This window comes from Bison bison, unplaced genomic scaffold (genome assembly GCF_000754665.1).
Source record: "Bison bison bison isolate TAMUID 2011002044 unplaced genomic scaffold, Bison_UMD1.0 scf7180017864375, whole genome shotgun sequence".
NCBI classification, from domain to species: domain Eukaryota; kingdom Metazoa; phylum Chordata; class Mammalia; order Artiodactyla; family Bovidae; genus Bison; species Bison bison.
Genome location: NW_011494947.1, coordinates 5,701,167 through 5,719,939, shown reverse-complemented (window position 1 = coordinate 5,719,939; position 18,773 = coordinate 5,701,167). Strand labels below are relative to the sequence as shown.

Here is an 18,773-nt window from a genome sequence, read left to right as displayed (position 1 = left end):
CTATAGTTGTGGCTTTGTTGAATCCACTTTTGATTTTTGGCACTTTTTTGCTTTGTATATTTTGGTGCAGTATCACTTTGTGCATAGAAGATAGTAATCATTAGCTCTTCTCAATCGCCTATGCCTTTAATTAATATCAGCCCTTCCTCTTTGCCTCATTCAGTGTGTTCTGCCTTCAGTTCTGCTTTGCATCACCACTTGTGCACTTCACCAGTGTTATGGGTTTAGTGGCAATACTCTGGAAGGGGGCTGCTGGAAGGCCATGCCACCGGTTGTCCACGCACACCTCGAGATTCTGAAGTGTGGCCCTCAGCAAGCCAGTCAGCTGGACCACGCTGCACAGCCAGTCCTCTTCGCCCGTCTCTGGTTAGTCAGCTTACCCCCAGTTCCCCTTGGGGTGATGCCCTGAGGCTGTGCTGAGGCTCCCTACCGGCCTATCACAGCAATGTTTCCACATCACACGTTATTTTCTTATTAAGCACCCTTAGCAGGAGAATTCTCTGTCTAGCCTTACTTCTTTGTACCAAGGACTATTGCTTTTTTGATTTCTTCTTTTGTTCCTTTATTTATGATTTGGGGGTGGGGTGTGTGTGTGTGCACGTAAGGAAAGATAGATAAACAAATAGACTAACAGTTAAGTGAATAAATGAAAACCTGAATTCAAACAGTGTTCTCATGGGTATGACACCGTAGACCTATTAAACAGCAGTGGTTGGTAAAACACAAGTATTCATTCATCCCTTTCATGTCCTGTTATTTTCCAGCTGGGTTACAGGGACTAACCCTTGTTGCTGGAAGAGTGTAGGAACTCAAAATGCTAAAATCTTGCCAGCATTCATTTTGGTTGTTGCTCAGATGTTTGATTTACAGTTGAGCAGTTTATGTGAACAGTTAGTAGTCGGGATTGGAATTGAAGTCCAAATCATATTGCAGTTTTCCATAATCACCGTGTACCTTCTAGCAGAGCAGTTCTGTTCTGTGCCATTCTGATAAATGAACACCTTCCATCATTAAATATCTTCTTTGATTTTAGGCATCTATCTTCTGGATTTAATCTACATTGATTCTGCGTATCCTGCCTCAGGCAGCATCATGGAAAACGAACAAAGATCCAATCAGATGAACAATATTCTCCGAATAATTGCTGACTTACAAGTTTCCTGCAGCTACGGTTAGTCCCCCTGGTTGTTGGGATTGTGAAATCTTTTGGGTGCAGCACATTATCAGTGAGAAAGTTCTAGAGACCAGGTAGTCCCCACCCCAGGCTCTTCGTTTTGATATCCTGAGCATCAAATGCATGCTGGATCCATTGCAAGCATGTTTGATAGTCAAAGACTGTGCAGACTAGACGTTACCATCCCTGTATCACAGATGGGGAAACCGAGGCTGAGCATACTGTGGTCACCTGTCTAAGGGCACACACCTAGTCAGTGGCAGAGCCAGGTCTCATCGATGAAGAGCTCTGTGGGCAGCTCCTGGGTGGCTCTCCTCCAAGCAGATTCTGGGACTCGGGCTCCTCTATCATGTGGTTCCACCATGTCCCACGGTGCCAAGTCCTCCACGGAACTCTGCATCCAGCTGGCAGATGCAGAAGAAGAGAGAATCATATAAGAATGGGACTTCTGGGTCAGACTTGCACATGGCACTCATTGCTTCTGTCCAGGGAAGGTAGGAATGCAACATAGCTGTGGGCCTAGAGGGAAAAGAGCATTGACTTGGTCAACAACTAGCCAGGCTCTCCCACAGGTGACCAAATCCAAAGGGTGACCCTGATGATGTGCATCTGAGATGGATGGAGGAGATATTGATGGAGACGCCGATAGGCCAGCCACGTGGACACTGGGGAATAGGCTCAGCCAGGAGTCAGGTACCCAGGTCCTCCAGGAATGGGCCTGAGTGACCTGGGCACCATGTGGCAGAAGTCACAGGGAAGAGGGGAAGGGTGGTACAGCTGCGGTAATGTGTCTCCGTGGAGCAGAGCTTCACAGGAGGGGGAGGAGTAGAAGTCAGGAAGCAGCAAAGCAGGAGGAGAAGAGACCAACCCTACCTCCAGCACACGGGGTGGGAGAAGCCAGCTGCCTCCACGTGGGAAGGCCACTGCGGGGGGCGGGCACAAAACCCAAAGGTTCGCTCAGGAGTACCCCCTCAACAAACACTGCGGGGCGGGGCAGGGGGAGGCCGCACTTGTAGACCAGCTTTCCTTCTGCACAGAACGCAGGAAGAGGCCTGAGTTCCCAGGGCCCTTTCCACTTCCTGGGGGCTCAGCACTGGTCATGCTGGCCAGCAGAGCAATTACAGGCTTGGCTTCAGCGTCAGAAAGATGCAGCTTCATGTCTCAGCCCTGCTTCTTGAAAAGTCTGTCTCCTCTGAGGTTTTCTCATCAGTGACAACAGGGAGGTGTGTGTGCCAGGCCCTCGCCCCAGCCTTTCATCAGAGCTCAGGAAATGCTCACTCTTACCGCTGTTCTGTGTACCTGTATCTTCCCCCTCATCAGCACTGTGAAGCAGGGGTTCTTATCCCCATTTCAGAGACCAGAACACATTCAGAAACCGAATGACCCGCTGAGAATCTCTCAGTTACTGGGCAGAGTCATCAGAGGCTCATCTTGGCACCCAGATGCACTGCCAACCCCCTCACCCCTGCCTCAGGAAAGCAGCGGCCCTTCCCCACCCTATTTTCTGCTCCTCTGCAAGGCCTCCTCCACTGCCTCCACCTCCCTCCTCAACCAGTTCTGTCCCAACCAGTGGAGAATGGCAGAGAGGATCAGGGAGGGTGTGGGGACCCCTCAGAAAGAGTGCAGTGACCATGATGGTCTGAGGAGAGCACTTGACATGAATCAGCCTGGGCCGGAGAGACAGCGCAGTGTGGCCGAGGCCACAGGTGACTCGGGTCAAAACTTCTCAGTGGAGTGACCTTGCAAGTTATCGTGGCTTCCTCCTCTGTGCAGCTTATTCCTGGAAATGAGGCAGGTACAAAGGTTGAGGCCAGATGGCTTCTAGAAATCACCCAGTGCAGAGCCTGGCACAGAACAGGTGCTCAAGCATCGAGGCCCCTCCCCATCTTCTCAGGGTGCAGCAGCCAGGCTCTCAGGCTGCACCCGAGTCTGGGTTTGGGTTGCTCACCAGGCTGAACAGGATCCATTCATTCTTGTCACATGGAGCCGGTGGGGTGGGTGAGGGAGACTGGTCCAGTTATTCCAGTGGAAACCTGTTTGAGTGCACGCATCTGGCTCTGGTCTTTTCTGGAGGCCATCTTTCCCCACCACACCCCCCGCCAAGACCCATCTTTGCTCAACCAAGGAACCGTGGTGACCTTGGGGTGTGGGGTCTGTGGCCCAGCCATCTGGGGAGGCATGCCTCAAGGATCTGTGCCCAGTGCCCAGGCCAGCCCAGGCCTGGCCCAAGAGATCATCACCAACTGTTGAAAGACTGCCTATATGTCTCAGTCCCGTCTCAGGTGGGGCCCAGAGACAGGGAGAGACAAAGACGGGGAGAGACTGAAGCCTCTGGGTCTTCTTCTCCTGCAGACCACCTCACCACCCTGCCCCACGTGCAGAAGTACCTGAAGTCCGTGCGCTACATTGAAGAGCTCCAGAAGTTCGTGGAGGACGACAACTACAAGTGAGTGCCCGCCCCGCCCCGGCCACCTGTGCAGCAGCATCCGTGCCCCCACCCCAGCACGTGAGTGTTCGGGGCCCTCGGACCCCACAGAGCCCAGAGCGGGGCTGCTGAGCGTCTCCTCCCACCCCAGTCCGCCCCCCATAGGCCCCTCCGGACAGAGGATGGTGTTCCATCAGCTTCTCGGCGTGGCTTTTTCCAGTGGGGAGGGTAAAATTGGGGCTCCACGGCGGTGTGTGGTGCAAGCTTCATGCTCCAGGTTCTCGTGACGGACTCCCCACTCAGAGCGCTGAGCGGAAGGGCAGCTTTCTAGACTCATCTCCGCGCTGCCAAACAGAGTTCTCAAGAGCCTGTTCACGGACGAGGCAGCTCCCTGGGGCCCCCACTTGCTGCTGGACTCTCGCCACCTGGCGCTGGTGGAGGCTCCATCTCCATTCCACGCAGCCCATATAGAATACACCCAGTTCCCATGAAGACCCCGGTGGGCCCTCTGGCCTCCTCTCCCACTCACCTGCTCTGGCTTTCAGTTCTCTCTTCATCTGTGGCAGCTGGGAATTTATCCAGCATTTCTATGTAATTAAAGAGAGAAGGAGGACTTTTCATGCTGAGTCTGTCCACCGTATTTTTTTTTTCCTGCTGAATTGTTATTGGAGTATAGTACCTTTACATGTCCCCCATATTGATTGGACATTCTTGGCTCATTTTGAGCTTGAGGTCATCTCAGAACCTCAGGGCTTTTCACACGGCCTATTATCAAGGCTAGTCTTGGACATCATGTAATTGATTGATTTCCCCCCCTAGCGCCAGCTTTGCATGTGTTCTTTTAAATCTTGTCTTATTGGTTGCGTCCAGTAAAGCGTGCATAATCTCTTTGAATCCTGCTCTCCAATATATTTTTTAATCTTTTCCAGTTTTACATTTAAAAATGAGGTCAGCTTGATGATTTGCTCTTCATCTAAGTGGCTGGAAACTGTGGCCACTAGGGGCACCTTCAGGTTACCCGCTTTCATTCACCAAGCCCTTGGGAATGGCTGTTGAAGTAACACCACCCCCGCCAGCTCTGCGGTAGTGGATTTCAGCCCTGGCCGTGGGCCAGAGATACCCAGGAAGCCTTCTAGCCTCCCAGATGTCTGGGATGGGGCTTGGAAATCTGTATTTGTTTCCAAAGCTCCCCACATGGTCCTCCTAGTGGTTGGCTGTCTTTAGAAATATAGAGGTGATACCTTTAGTTGTTATTGTACAATATTTTGTTAAAATAGAATGTAATACATTTTGATCTGTTACATAATCGTAACAGCAATAGATCAGGGCCAGAGATGACCATTCAAATTATGTTTGCCACAAATTGCTCATTGTTACTGACAAAGCATTTGCTGTTCCTGAAAAGAGTACCCTGGAGTGGGAAATTATTCCCAGTTAGGTTCTGGGATAACATTTTCCATTCGTGTGCCAATAATTTTATTAAAAAGACAGTAGTTTTTCATTAACACTAATATACTTTAAGGAGAAAAATGGTCCATAAATACTTCTAACCATGAGCTAATCCTTGGACAAGCTGCAAATTGTGAGTAATTACGCCTTCCATTCTGAAGGACAATGAACACCCCTAGCACTTAATGCCTGGATTTCACAAAGGCTTTTTGTTGTGGTCCAAGTGGGCACACCCAGGAAGGAAGGCTGTGTTCTTGTCCCGGGCCCAGACCACTGAGGGGGTCCCTTCGTAGGAGGACCCTGGATCGGAGTGACAAAGGATGCCTGGGGCTTGTGACTCTGCTGGAGGGACCCACACCCCATGGCCCAGTGCACACCCAGCGGCTTGATCCCCACCTCCGAGGACACAGGCTTCCTCTTACCTTGAAGACATTGTGCCAAGGAGCCCAACCAGTGTTTTGTCTTCTTCAGTCTTTCGTCTATTTTACTTTATTTAAGAAAAATTCCCCAAATTCCAGCCACTTAAAAAGCATGACTGTTGGCATTAAATGAGCATTATTCTGAGCCTTCTTCTGTGCATAGAAAGTGCATATATACACATGGAGAAGGATGGGTAGATGGATGGATGCAAGAATAGAATTTATTGAAATTGGATTATACTGCACTTGCTATTTTTTAATTAAAACAACTTCAGTTTTACTTTAACCAGAAAAAGGAACTGAAATAAAACATAAGGAATTGCCACTCTTCAGATAAACATTTCTCCACAATAGATATTATTCCCTAAAAGAGCCTTCTAAGATTAACAGAAGAGGTCAGCAAGAACATGACGAAGTTGAAGTCACTAAGTTCTGTTTTAACTGGATTTCCATGGTGAGCAGGGCCCATTGACTGGGTCATAAAAGATGAGCTCGTTAGCAAGCTCCACCTGCCTCCTTCACCTCTCCTGTACCACCTTCCAACTCCTCCTTAGTTATCTTCTTGTTTCTCCAAGTTTGTAACACACACATCATGTTCAGGAATTATGATTCCTACTCTTTAGGAATCGTTTTAGTTAAACGTTTTCAGTTCTTATCACCTGTCGCTTCTCCATTCCTGGAGTCTTTATTTTAACTCAGTCCCTTATTTAGCTGGGTTTCATCGTGAAGTAGGTTTGCTCAAGTCCTGCACACTCTGATGCACGTCTTTCGTGAAAACATCTGCCTCTAACTTGCTGGGCTCCTTGGTTTCCCTCCCGCAGGACACAGAGAACCTGCCCCACTGCCGTCTGGCACTGGGTGCTGCTATAGACAAGTCTCAAGCCAGTCTAGATTTTTCCTCTTGTAAGTGACTTGTTTTGTCTACCTCGTGGGAAGAATTCCTTAAAGTTCAAAAGCCTCGCAAGGGGAATGCCTCCTAGTGGAGCTTTCCCTGGAACGGCATATGCTCTTTCTTCATCACAGAGGAATTCTTTTGGTTTCTATCTTCGACCACTTCTTCTGCGCCATTTTTTGTCTTTTCTCTCTCCGGCATTCCAGGAATCCATACACTGGATGCTATCTGCCTTTCATCTCCATGGACTTCTTTCTAATGGCTGTAATCTCCATCTCTTTCATCCTCAGTCACTGGGGTTGATCTGTTTCTCCTTTGGTATCCCTTCAGTCCTCTTGTTTCTGCCCTTGGTTTGTTCCCTGGGGTCTCCAGTCTCCCCTTTCATCTTTTGTGTTCCCATCTCAGTTTCCAGGTTTGGTTCTATACAACCCAGAGTCTCAAGCACCTGGGGGGATTTCCCCGTGTCCCCTGGGGCTGCCCTCTGGGCCAAGCGATCTGGACAGTGCTCTCTTCTCCCTCTGTCCCCTTTTTCTGTGAGGATGTTTGAGTTGGCCCCACTGTTTCTTTCTGTTTTGCTCCCACGTGAGAGGCTTCCTCTGGCTAGTCCACGGCTCTGATGGAAGGAGGTGCCGTCTGGTTCTGCTGCGCTGTGTGGAATGGGCTGGTTTTCCTTCCGCCGTGCTGAGAGGCACAGGGGTTCTCATTCTCTGCCCTCTGTGTGGCCTGGGGGCACTCAGGGCTCCAGCTCCTTGGAAGCAGGGAGCAAGCCATCTGTTCTAGAGAAGGGGACTCTGTTAAAAGGCCTTCATCAGTGTTTCCTCCATCTAATAGGGGGCTGAATCCCATTCCAGAAAGGGATACCCTCAGGTTTCAGATGATGCACCCCCACCTCCCCCACCGCACCATGGAGACTTCATTTCCATCAGAGCATCCCCCATGCCGTCCACCCACCACCCCATCCGTGTCTCTCCCAAATCTGGAGCCGTTCAGACCCCCTGAGAAGTCCGAGGTCAGGATGGGAGCTGGGCCACACGATGGCTCTTGTTCAGCTACACGATCCGCTTTTTCTTTCCCTGGCTACAAGTTCTTGAAGTTCATGCCCCCTCCCTTGTTAAGCAGCAGCTGGGGAGCTCTTTTACTCCTGAGTGTTTGTAATTGTTTATTGGTCTTGTTGGGTGAGGGAAACTCTGGCATCCAGTTTCACTCTGTCATTTTCAGCCAGAAGTTTCTTAATCGATGCTTTAAAGAAAAACAATAATAACTACTATGTCATGCCTCTCTGGAGGCATCTGAGAATGCAGTGTAATGATTAAACCCCCTGGCTTGGGGTCAGACAGCCCCGATCCCCTTCTCGGCCAATTGTTAGCCCCGCACATCTGGGGGGAGCTGTGTGACCTCGCTGCCCCTCACTTTTTTCATCTACAGGATGGGGATGGTGTTCCTAGTTCATAGTGTTGTCTTGAGCAGGAACACATCTGTGCCTGGCAATAAGGGGCCATGATTGCACTATTTACTGTGCCTTCCCTAGCCATCATTTCTTGGTCATGGAAATCCCCCGGGGACCTTGGAAAGCTGTGTCTGTGATCTGGAGCAGACCTCAGAGCACTGCTGGCTCCATGACAAATAGCCCTTAGCAGCAGTCCAGTTTCCCAGTTCCCAGCTTGCACATGTCCGGTTCCCCCTCTGACACCCTAGAGCCCATCTAATCCTTTGAAAATCTTTGTTTTCAGACTGTCACTCCGAATTGAACCAGGAAGCAGCTCCCCGAGACTAGTCTCTTCCAAGGAAGATCTTGCAGGTATCGTAGCCCCTAGGGTGGGGGCAGACTCACCAATGGCCCAGATGTGGCTGCCAGGGTTGGCCTTGCCTGTGGAGCCAAAGACCAGAGTCCAGTTTGCTGGCTGGCAGCCTCAGCATCCCTGCTCACAGCCGCCTCCCCCACCCCACGCAGCCTGCCCAGGCTTCTGATCACACTGGGTTCCTATAGGGCACCTCTGGGCTGGGGGCTCCCTGGGAGAGTCTGAGACCCAACAGAGGCAAGATCAGAGCCCAAGCTGGGGGCCTGCACTGGGTGGAGAAACCCAGGACACTCTCCAGGTAACCTGGATGCTTGTCATCAGGCCTCCCACCCAGGCTTGGGGTAACAAGCCCCAGAGGGGTGCACGGGTTGCCTGGGGCGTTTGGTCCCACCACACACACAGGGCTCACCTTCCTGGGGCATCAGTTTTATTCCCATATTTGGGATGCATGTGGCGTCCCGTAGAGATAAGAGGCCCAGGCTTTGAAGTCAAGCTCGAGCTGTGCTGCCCCCAGCTCTGTCAGCGTACCTCTCCGATCCTCAGTGGCCTCGTCCACAAAATGGAGGTGGAACCAGCTCTCACCTTGAGAGCTGGGCCACTCACGCTTTTAAAGCACTCTGCCCACGTGTACGCGATGTCAGCTGCTTCAGAGTTGTCTCGAGACAGTTTCCTTTTGGTTGTTGTTCAGTCGCTAAGTCGTGTCCGACTCTTGCTGGGGCTGCTCTCTGCTGCTGTTCCGGGCAGGATCAGATTGCAGGCTGGGGTCCAATTGTACTTCCTCCTCCTGGTTTGAGCTTATGTGACACTCACCTGGGTGCCAGGCCACTACAGTCTTGGACAAGCAACTTTACACCCTCTGGGCCTCGGTTTCCTTACCCATAAGATGGGGATAATAAGCCTCCCATCCCAGAGTCACTGGAATATCAAAATTGAAATGATACATCTGACAGGCGGTTAGTGAGTGGTGAGGAGGTGGCTGTCTCAGGCTTCTGCCTGGTGTCATGGCCCCTGCCCCCGACCTGTTGACCTGCTAACCAACCACTCACTGCCCTTTCTGGAGCCAGGCTGGTGCAGCGGTGCTGCCGTGTCAGGACCCTAGGGCCGCAGGAGGCTATGTCACAGCCTCTCACTGGCCCCACCAGGCAAGGCCTCTGCCCTGACTCCGGGGTTTCCTCCATGTGCCTTACCTTTCCCAGCCTCTCCAGCTCCAGTGTGTAGGCTGGACCCTGCCCCTAGCCCGCCCCCAGGGTCCCACGGTAACTTAGCAGAGAGACGGAGACGCTGGTTGATCCACACAGCTTGGGGATGCTGCTGTCTACACCTCAAGAGACAGAGTCCTGGCCTAAACTTGATCCTCACAAGGTTCCATGAGCCCAATAGGAAGCTGTCTCCCATGGTCTCCTTTCACGTCCACTGCCTTCTGCACACGGCAGATGACCCACCAGCAGTGACCAGAGAGAAGTTTCTAGCGCTGGTCTCGTCTCTGCCTTCTTGTTTTAGAACCTTCTCCTGCTTAGTCAGCCGTGTTCCTTCCCGATGCTCACATACACCCGACCGTGGGTGGGGGTGGAAGGGATCCATCAGAGGGGTGTAGGAACACTAACCACTCAAGGCTTTTTGTTCCGGAGGGAATGCCAGGGTTCTGGAGCAGAGAGTGGGCTTGGCTACAGAGGGTTCTGCCCTTCCGTCTCCTGATCAGTCTGAGTAAGAATTCCCTGCACCCTGTCCGGTTAGCACACCTGAACGGGATGAGTACATCTCAGGCCTCCCCCAGGTGCTGTCAGGTCCCCACGGCCCGACAAGCTGGAGGATTTATCTGTCTCCAAGTGCCCCAGGTGGAGACAGGAGCCAGGCACAGGAAACTTAACACTGCTTCTGGGGGCCTCCAGAAGCAGACCACTCCCCGAGCCCTGGGGCAGGAAAGGAGGAACTCCGTTCACTTTTTAACAATACGATATGTGTGTCTTTGGCTGCACCGGGTCTTAGGTGCAGCACACGGGATCTGTAGTTGCAGCATGTGGGATCTAGTTCCCTGACCAGGGATCAAACCCGGGTCCCCTGCACTGGGCATGTGGAGACTTAGTCACTGGACCACTGGGGAAGTGCCTACACTCACTTTTGAGCCCTGCCTAGGATGGAAACCGGTACCAGGGCCGGATCCGGGCCCCCGTCCAGCCTCCTCGAGGTTCAGCCCTACTCTCCTTCCATCCCATCCCCCCTCATCCCCACCTGGCTCCGGTGTTTATTGGCCTTATTGGCCTTGTGAAACCAGAAGCCAGCCAGTTAACTAACCTCCAGCATCAGTCAGAGTCCTGCCAGGAAACAGAATTGCCCCCAGATGACTCACCGGAAGAGACTTAATGAAGGTGAAATGGGAATAGGAATAAATACTTTACACAAGGACAGCGGGGTCCCCAGCACCTCTAGGCTGAAGGACTTGGGAAAGAAAAACTGTTACCAACTCCAACAAGTGCTGAGTCGCAGAGGACAAGTCAGCTCAGCAGGAATTGTGGTAGCCAAGGGTAAAGGAGGGGGAAGGGCGGAGCTGAAATACCCTGCCGTCTCTCTCCTCCGCCCTCCCACCATATCTACAGCTGGAGCCTCCCGTCAGCCAAACCCAGCTGGAAGCCTGGGGTAAGGGAGCCAAGGGATGCCTCTTGGGTCCAGCCTCCCAAGGGCACCAAGTAGGGTGAAGGACTCATCTGAAGGGTCGGACAGAACACCCCGTGTGCCCACCGAGCCTTGATTTCTCCACCTGTAAAGTGGGCATAGTAATACCTCCCTCAGAGAGTGGGTGTGAGAATTTATTAAGATCACGTGTGCCTGACACAGAACACACCCTCATCAAATGTAACTTTATTAGGATGATGTTATTACTGTCAATGTTATGATTCTGCCTCTGTCGCTGAATCATCACTTGGGTTTGGAGAAATCTTTCCTCCTCTCTCTCCTCCCGCTCCCCGACCAGGTCAGGTCCGCTGTTACACTGGGGAATGACACACGTGGCTCTGATGCAGACCGCTCTGGTTTGTATCCAAGCACAGCCACACAGCCGTGGATGCACTGGCTACTTGCTTGCTATGGCAGCAGAGTTGAGGTTGAGACAGAGACCCTGAGGTCTGCAAACCTAAACCATCCACTACCTGCCGGTTTCCAGAGCCTGCTGACCTTGAGTTACACCCTCTTGCAGCTCTCCGTGCTTCAGGGTTCTTCCCTTGTGGAAACTAGACAGCTTTCTGTGCTTCCCTGTCCCATGTCTGCCTTCCCCAGGCCTGGAATTCCCAAAGCCCCGCATGTGGGGTGCTTGATCTCTGGGCTCCCAGCTGGGCCTGTGGGCACCTGGTTCTCTGGCTGCCTGCTGACTCCACACTCCTCCCAGCAAAGTGCTGAGGCCAGCAGACCTCAGTACCCAGGCGCATCTGCCACTGACTTTCCACAGCTGCGGCTCCAGCCTCGAAGCAGGGTATTAAGGTTTTCATGTACCATCAGAGGGCCCAGAAGGGTCTGGAAGGCTTTAGATGCACTCAGGGATCCCGGCTTCCCAGCCTCGGCTTCCAGACAGCAGAGGGGACCTGCGGGGTCCCTTGCAGGCAGGACAAAGGGCAGCTCCAGGGAGGTCTTCCATGTCTGGCAATTAGATGGGGCTGCATGGCAAGAGCCCGACCAGACCAGGGACAGGAATGTGCCTCTTGCAGTCCCAAGAATGGGAGGAACGCAGCCTCCCTCAGCTCCTCAGGAGGGGGCTGGGGCTACAGTCCCAGGCTCTTTCCAGCCAGCAAGCACCCCACACCTGCTGAGGAAAGGCCCCAGGAGAGTCTGTTCACTGGAGGCTTCACATGCCAGGGGCCGACTGTGAGCCAGGCCCCCTGAGGAGCCTGGAGAAGACCTGCCCTCGTGGGCTTCATTCTCGCCTTAGCTGGGGAGGCAGGCAGCAGACAGCGTGAGGAACTGATGGGTGCGGTGGGGGGAACAGCAGCCCCAGGAGGCCAGCGTGAGCTGCCTGACCCCGCTCTGTGGCTACACTCGCTCCCCCTCTCAGCTTGCCGGCCCTGCCTGGGAGACACAGGCTCTGTGTTGGACGCAGCCCTTCTGTGAGGTCTCTGGGGCCTCGGTTGGTATCAAGGTGGTCCCCCGAGCTGCAGCTGCACCCTGCGTCCCTCCGATGCCCCCACACCCCCTTCTCCACTCCCCGGGAAGCGGCCGTGCCAGCAGCTCCACACCAGCAGATGGACAGACTGTGAGAAAGGAAGTGGAGAAACCTTCTCAGTTTCTGGTCTGGGGAGAAAAAAGGCCAGGAATGCCACGTTTTCCATTTCCCCCCATATGTAATGTTTAGCTTATATAAATGAACTAATATTTTCCTGGAGAGCAAAAATCATAAAGAACGTTGACCCCGAGAGAGGGCAGTTGGTGCTGTGTGTGCCTTGGAACCGGTGAAGACATTTCCAGATCTCGTGAGCCCCGCCTCCATGTGGCTGAACCAGCTGACAGGTTTCCTCTGAGATTCTTTGGCAGCAAAGCAACTACATGGAGAAGCTCAGGCTGGCCGCAGGTTCCTGTACCTTCAGGACTGCTCGCCAAACACCTTTCTGTCTTCCTTCTGTTGCCCAGTGGGTAAAAGCCAGGCAGATCTTGGAGTCGGGCCGACCTGAGTGCAGGGCCAGCTCCAGTGCTTCCTAGCTCTGGGACTTTGGGTGATCGGCGTGGTCCCTCTGAGCCTTGGTGTTCTTATTGGTGAAATGGGAATAGGAATAACTAAACATTTTAGATAAGGAAATGGCAACCCACTCCAGTGTTCTTGCCTGGAGAATCCCATGGACAGAGGAGTCTGGCAGGCTACAGTCCATGGGGTCACAAGAGTCGGATGCGACTTAGCGACTAAAGCACCATAAATACTTCATGTAGGCTTATTTCATGGACTGTGGCTGGGCCAGAAAAACCCTTAGGCAGTGCCTGGCACACGCTTACCACTCAGGAATGTTCGCTCCTGACCCTAACAGATAGGCTCTGATGCTGACCAGATGGAGGGACAGCATGGCATGGCCAATGGAGCACTGGACGGGGGCACCAGGGGGCCCTCACGTCAGTTCCAGCTCACACTCAGCAGCTGTGCCAGGTACTCTGGCTGCATAACTTGCCCCTCCAGGACCCAAGTGGCACAAAGCAGCTGTATTATTACATGCACAGACTTTTGGGCTAGGAGGTTGGACAGGGCACAGCCAGGGTGGCTTGTCTCTGCTCCATGACAACTAGGGTCTCAGTGGGAAATACGGGAAGGCTGAGAGGGACTAGATGTTGGGGCTGGAACCGTCGGGACACGTGTGGCGCTGGCTGTCAGCTGGGGCAGAACCCAAAGGTCCACATGGCGTCCAGTGGACGCCCACATGGGCTTCCCTGATGTATGGGAGCCTCAGAGTCATTGAGCTCTTGCATGGTATTGCCCTCCAAGAGCAGAGGTCCTCAAAGCATCATGCCATCTGTGTGACCCACCTTGGAAATCATTTAACCTCACTTCTGCCATGCTCTGTAGGTCAGTTCAGTTCAGTCGCTCAGTCGTGTCCGACTCTCTGCGACCCCATGGACTGCAGTACACCAGGCCTCCCTGTCCATCACCAACTCCCAGAGTTCACTCAAACTCATGTCCATCGAGTCGGTGATGCTATCCAGCCATCCCATCATCTGTCATCCCCTTCTCTTGCCTTCAATTTCCCAGCATCAGGGTCTTTTCCAATGAGTCAGCTCTTCACATCAGTGAAGGTGGCCCAAGTATTGGAGTTTCAGCTTCAGCATCAGTTCTTCCAATGAATATTCAGGACTGATTTCCTTTAGGATGGACTGGTTGGATCTCCTTGCACAGTCCAAGGGACTCTCAAGAGTCTTCTCCAACACCACAGTTCAAAAGCATCAATTCTTCGGCACTTTGCTTTCTTTCTGTCGGTCAAGGCAGTCTCAAAGGCCTGCCAGGCCCAAGGAGAGGGCAGGGAGACTGAGCCCTCAATGAGAGTGTCAGAATTTGTGGACTTGTGTTAAAACAAACCATACCAGCTGGTCCACAGGTAGGGAAACAGGTTAAAGATAGTAATAGCTGACACATACTGAGCGAGTACTCCCTGCCAGGCACTACTCTAACCCCATCCTGTGTGCTTGCCTGGTGAATCTACACCTACCTTTTGAGGTAGGTATACCTGCCCTATAGGCGAAGGCTCTGGGTTGCTCCCCCCATCTTGCACCTGGAGGAAGGGGCAGAGCCAGTTGCTGAGCCCAGGGGTCTGGACTGGTTGTTGCCTGAACGCAGCACAGGGAAGAAGCAGGATGCACCAGAGGGCCCCGGAGTTCCCTGGGCTCCCCATCATTGGTGCAGTGTAGGAAGCGCCCTGCCCTGGGTGACCACCTTGGCACACCCATGACGTTGCCACTGACACTGTGAGTGGCATGCTGTCCCAGCATGGTCCTCAGAAGGCTGGGTCTGTGTAAGAGTAGATCCTAAACATGCTTTGGCATATCCTGTCCTCCTCTTGCCCTGTCTGGGACTTCCCACTGTGGCTGCGGAGTGGGGGTGTTGCCATCCCCCCATTCTGGACTTCCCTCTACCTTCCTCGGCTGGCTAACCTCAGGGTCTGGTTGCCAAGAATGGTGCGGGCTGAGTGCCGACTCCGGGTGCTGTTTCCTCTCACAGGCGCTTTCATGGGTTTTCCGGCGACCCCACAGCCCCGTGACCTGAGCAGATGCAGATTTTTTCTGGGGGTGGGGAGGCACTGCACGGGCCCTCAGCTGGTGCCCACCACGTTTCTTACTGCTTGAAGTCCCCTCCAGCCCTCAGCTCCACTCACAGGGACCACCTTGGTCCAGGAGAGGCCACACCTCTCCTGGTCCGGATGAATCTGTGAGTGTAGCTAACCCTGGTGTGGCCACAGCCATGTGGACTCTAGGCCTGAGGGAGGCACTCAGAGTCCCCTGGGTCTCCCAGCTGCTGGGGACATATAGCAAGTTCCTCGAGTGGCCTGGAGACCCCTTACTGTGGTTGAGAAGAGTGAGAGAGCACCCCCATGGGTGAGGGCAGTGACCCCCTCTTTCTGCCCTCATATTCTCAGAGTGGGTAGAGGACCCTAGGTGAGGGACTCAAGGGACAGGGACCAGTTTTCGCTGGTTCCCTCTGGAGTTCGCATCTGCTTTGTCCTTGGAGTCTCCCATCCTAGTAGCCTCCCATCCTAGTAGCCCTTAAGGACAAGGTCAAGCAGAGGGACCAAGACTCAAAGCTGCTGCCCTGCTGCAGCTGGGAACTTGGACCTCTGGCTGTGAGAAGAACGCGTCCGGGCCTCACTGCAGTTGAAAGGTGATCGGATGCCATATTTCAGAAGGAAGTGAACCGGGGCAAACCGAGTGACGTGTGAGATAGAGCCTGGCTCGCAGTAAGGACCTGTAAGAGTTGCATGTATGAGAAACAAAGAACGCATGTGAACATAAAAGTCACCGGCTCCCAGGCTCCACCAGGAAACCTGGCCAGAGAAGGCTTTCAACACAAACAGGCTTTCCTCTGCAGAGGGGCCCCCGGGGCCCAGAGAGCTCAGGGCTCTGGCAGACCCGGTGAGAGCCCCAGTGTGGGAACAAAATGAAATGGAGAATGAATGAAACACAGGAATGAAACGGGGAGACACGGAACCCCTTGCAGTTGGGAGGGATGTGGGCCCCGTGCCCCAGACGCTCAGGCTGGTGCTCTCGAAGCTCCAGATCGCAGCAGTGGTGATCCTGGCCTCCAGGGATGATGTGGAGGCTCAGAGCCGGAGGAGAATGGACCCCAGCTCCCTGCTCAGCCCGGGGACTTGGCTGGATGGAATGCGAGTCTTGTGACTCCAGATTGAGTCGTTTCCCTCCGACACAGCTGCCTCCCATTAATCTCCGATGTGCGAGACTTGGAGCGCAGCCCGTGAGTGGCGGCCGGGCTGCCAGGTTGCTTGAATCGGGCCGCGCTAACCCAGGGCAGGACTGCTCCGATGCCGCCGGGACCCGTGGGAACGAGGCTCCCCTACCCGGGTGCGTGTCCTCCTCGGCAGAGCCGTGGGCACCATGCCGGTGCTCTCGGCACATGCTGCTGGTGCTCCAGCTGCCCACCCAGCCCTGTGCTGGTCACTGAGACACGGTCCCTGCCTCCTGGGGTGGGGGATGGGGATGGACAGTCAGCAGGAAATCACGCACAACTACTTAGCTTCGGATGAACGGGTGCCATGAAGGCCGGGCGTGGGCCACGTGCACCCAGAACGATGGGGTGTCACCCTCTTTGTGAGAACTCCCACCCTCGGGGCTGTGAATCCTGCACCACGCCGGGCTCTGTATCTCAGTGAGGGTCTAATTTAACCCCTGAGGATGGGAGGGGCCTCCAGTTCTTTCCCTCCATTTCTTTCTCTTCCAAGAGAAATGTACAGGAGGCACTGGGGGCGTTTCAGATCTGTCTCCTGTGACCCCCGTGGGTGGGCAGAAGAGGCCCGTGGCCCCCACAGTGTCTCAGCGCTGGCTGGCTGGCCAAGGCCACCTCTGAGAAGAGGAAGTGACGGCCGAGACCGAGGCTGCCGAGGTCAGAGTAGTGTGTGGCTTCTGAGCTGCCTTCCTTTAGAATTACAAGCGGAGCACAAGGCCACTGTTTCCCACCGCTCACCAGCCCCTCGCCCCGGCAAGCTCCTGAACCCTTCCAACTGCAGGTGCCACATCATAACGTTGAGATGCCGCCAACAGGGCCTGCGAGGCAGTGTTACTGTGACGCTGACATCAGATCCTCTGTCCAGAACATTTAGCACAGTCTCTGGCCCCTGGTAGATTCTCAGTGAGTGTCACCCATTACCATCGCCAGCCCTGGCACAGTTGTGATAGTTATCCAAGTGATGTAGTTACTGCTATTATCATATTTCTTTATTTTTTCTTATCAAAGCAGATATCTTTCCTGGGTGTAATTATCTGGATGCTTGTCTCTGTCCCCACTTGACTGTGACTCTGCGAAGGCAGAGTATCAGCTCTCTAATTCAGAGTGGCTGGGGCGCATCCCCCCTGTGTTGTTAGGAAAGAGAGAGGCCGGCGCTCTGTCCTTTTATCCTCACCAGGGTGCCACCAGGCCGGCTTAGTGCCCCTGTCTTGCAGACGTAAAATTCACGCTCAGAGGCGCGAGGTGACTCGCCCAAGGTCGCTCAGCCAGGGGGTGGCAGGTACCAGTCGGAGCCTGTCTGCCTTTGGGTCCCACGTTCTTTGCTGTAGCCATTCATCATCCTGATCTTGCCCACTCCAGAGCCTTTGTTAAAAGGCTCTGTGCTCTTTTCTCTTCCAATCAGTGAGTGGTCTGCTGGGCAGCATGTTGGTTTCTTGAGAGAAGTGTAATGAAAACCAGATTTCGTTCATGATATCTTGTTCCCCAATGACTGTCAGTTCTCATATGTTCCAATGAAACTGCTAAAGAAACAGCCACTTAAAGATTATTCATGGAAAAATTATGCTGAGGAAAAATAGAGCAATCCTCTGAGATAGTCAAGCCGCGTGGTCAGTTTTTCCAGCTGCTCGTGCCATATCGGGCCGGGCAGCGGGGACCACACTCTGCTAGGGCAGGCCAGAGCCCCAGCCCATTATCACCGCTCCCGCCCCCACCCCGAGGACACAGAGGAACAAACTTGTTAGCACCCAGCTCCGAACCAGTCCCAGAAGACACGTGTCCCGGGTGCTGTCACATGACGCGCCCCCTCTCCCCCCGCCAGGCCTGGTGGGGCTGGCACATGAGGCCTTTCAGTAGCAGAGTGTCACTTACTGGCAGAGAGGCCACCCCCCCACACACACACCCCAGGTCCCAGCTGAATGGAAATTCTTCTGCTTCAGCGTCAAAGTCCTGCTGTTGGTCCACAGTGCAGGGACGGGAGTGATGGAGACCCAGGGCACTGAGACCAGCATCAGCTTTGACCCTGGGCCCAGGAAGATCACAGCCCCCCACCTTCCCCCAGCTGAGTTCAGGGCCATCTGAGGCCAGGCCTGCCTCCCATCCAAAGCAGCAAGGAGAAGGGGGTGGATCCGCGCCTTGGCCTGGAGGGAGAGTCAGGAGCTGAGTGGAAGCGACCAGGGGCGAGTCCAGAGGCTCAGGAGAGCCTGACTGGGGTCAGAGCCAGGGCGCAGGAACCTCTGGGCAACAAGTGGGGAAGGGAGTGGGTGAGGAGAGAGCCGAGGCCAGGGAGGTTCCCAGAAGAGCCTCGGAGTGTCCACTTCTCACTGCACACAAGGCTGGTTCAAGGAGCAAACCCAGCTCCCCTCGGCCACGTGACCTGGGGGCGGGGAGGTCTCCACAGGACGGCTGTAGGAGTGTTGATGGCTCGCGAGTCACTGGACTCAGCAATGGAGTGTTTATACAAGCCTGGCTCACAGCTGGTGCACAGTAGGTATTAGTCTCCCTCACCTTCCCTTCCTCCGGAGCAGCAGTGGGACGTTTATCCACCACACGTTTCCTTCAAGAAGTGCCTTCTGCTTAGATCAGATCACCTCGATGTGTCGCCGTGTTCCCCCTTCCTCAGGTTTCCCCTAATGCCTGACCTCTGAACTGCTCGAGCTCCTTCCCCACCATGGGCCACCCCCCACGCCCCACCCCCTTCCCCTG

At 54.0% G+C, this 18,773-nt stretch overlaps 1 protein-coding gene across 6 annotated transcripts in view; it reads left to right on the top strand.

The window, feature by feature from the left end:
* The window catches only part of RALGPS1 (Ral GEF with PH domain and SH3 binding motif 1), a 201,971-nt gene that overhangs the window by 146,287 nt on the left and 36,911 nt on the right, over positions 1–18,773 (top strand). For all 6 annotated transcript variants that reach the window (XM_010856926.1, XM_010856927.1, XM_010856930.1 and 3 more), the window contains exons 6-8: positions 1,034–1,171; positions 3,527–3,620; positions 8,090–8,157. In XM_010856926.1, coding sequence (XP_010855228.1) covers positions 1,034–1,171; positions 3,527–3,620; positions 8,090–8,157 — 300 coding nt within the window. The remainder of the gene's footprint in view (positions 1–1,033; positions 1,172–3,526; positions 3,621–8,089; positions 8,158–18,773) is intronic.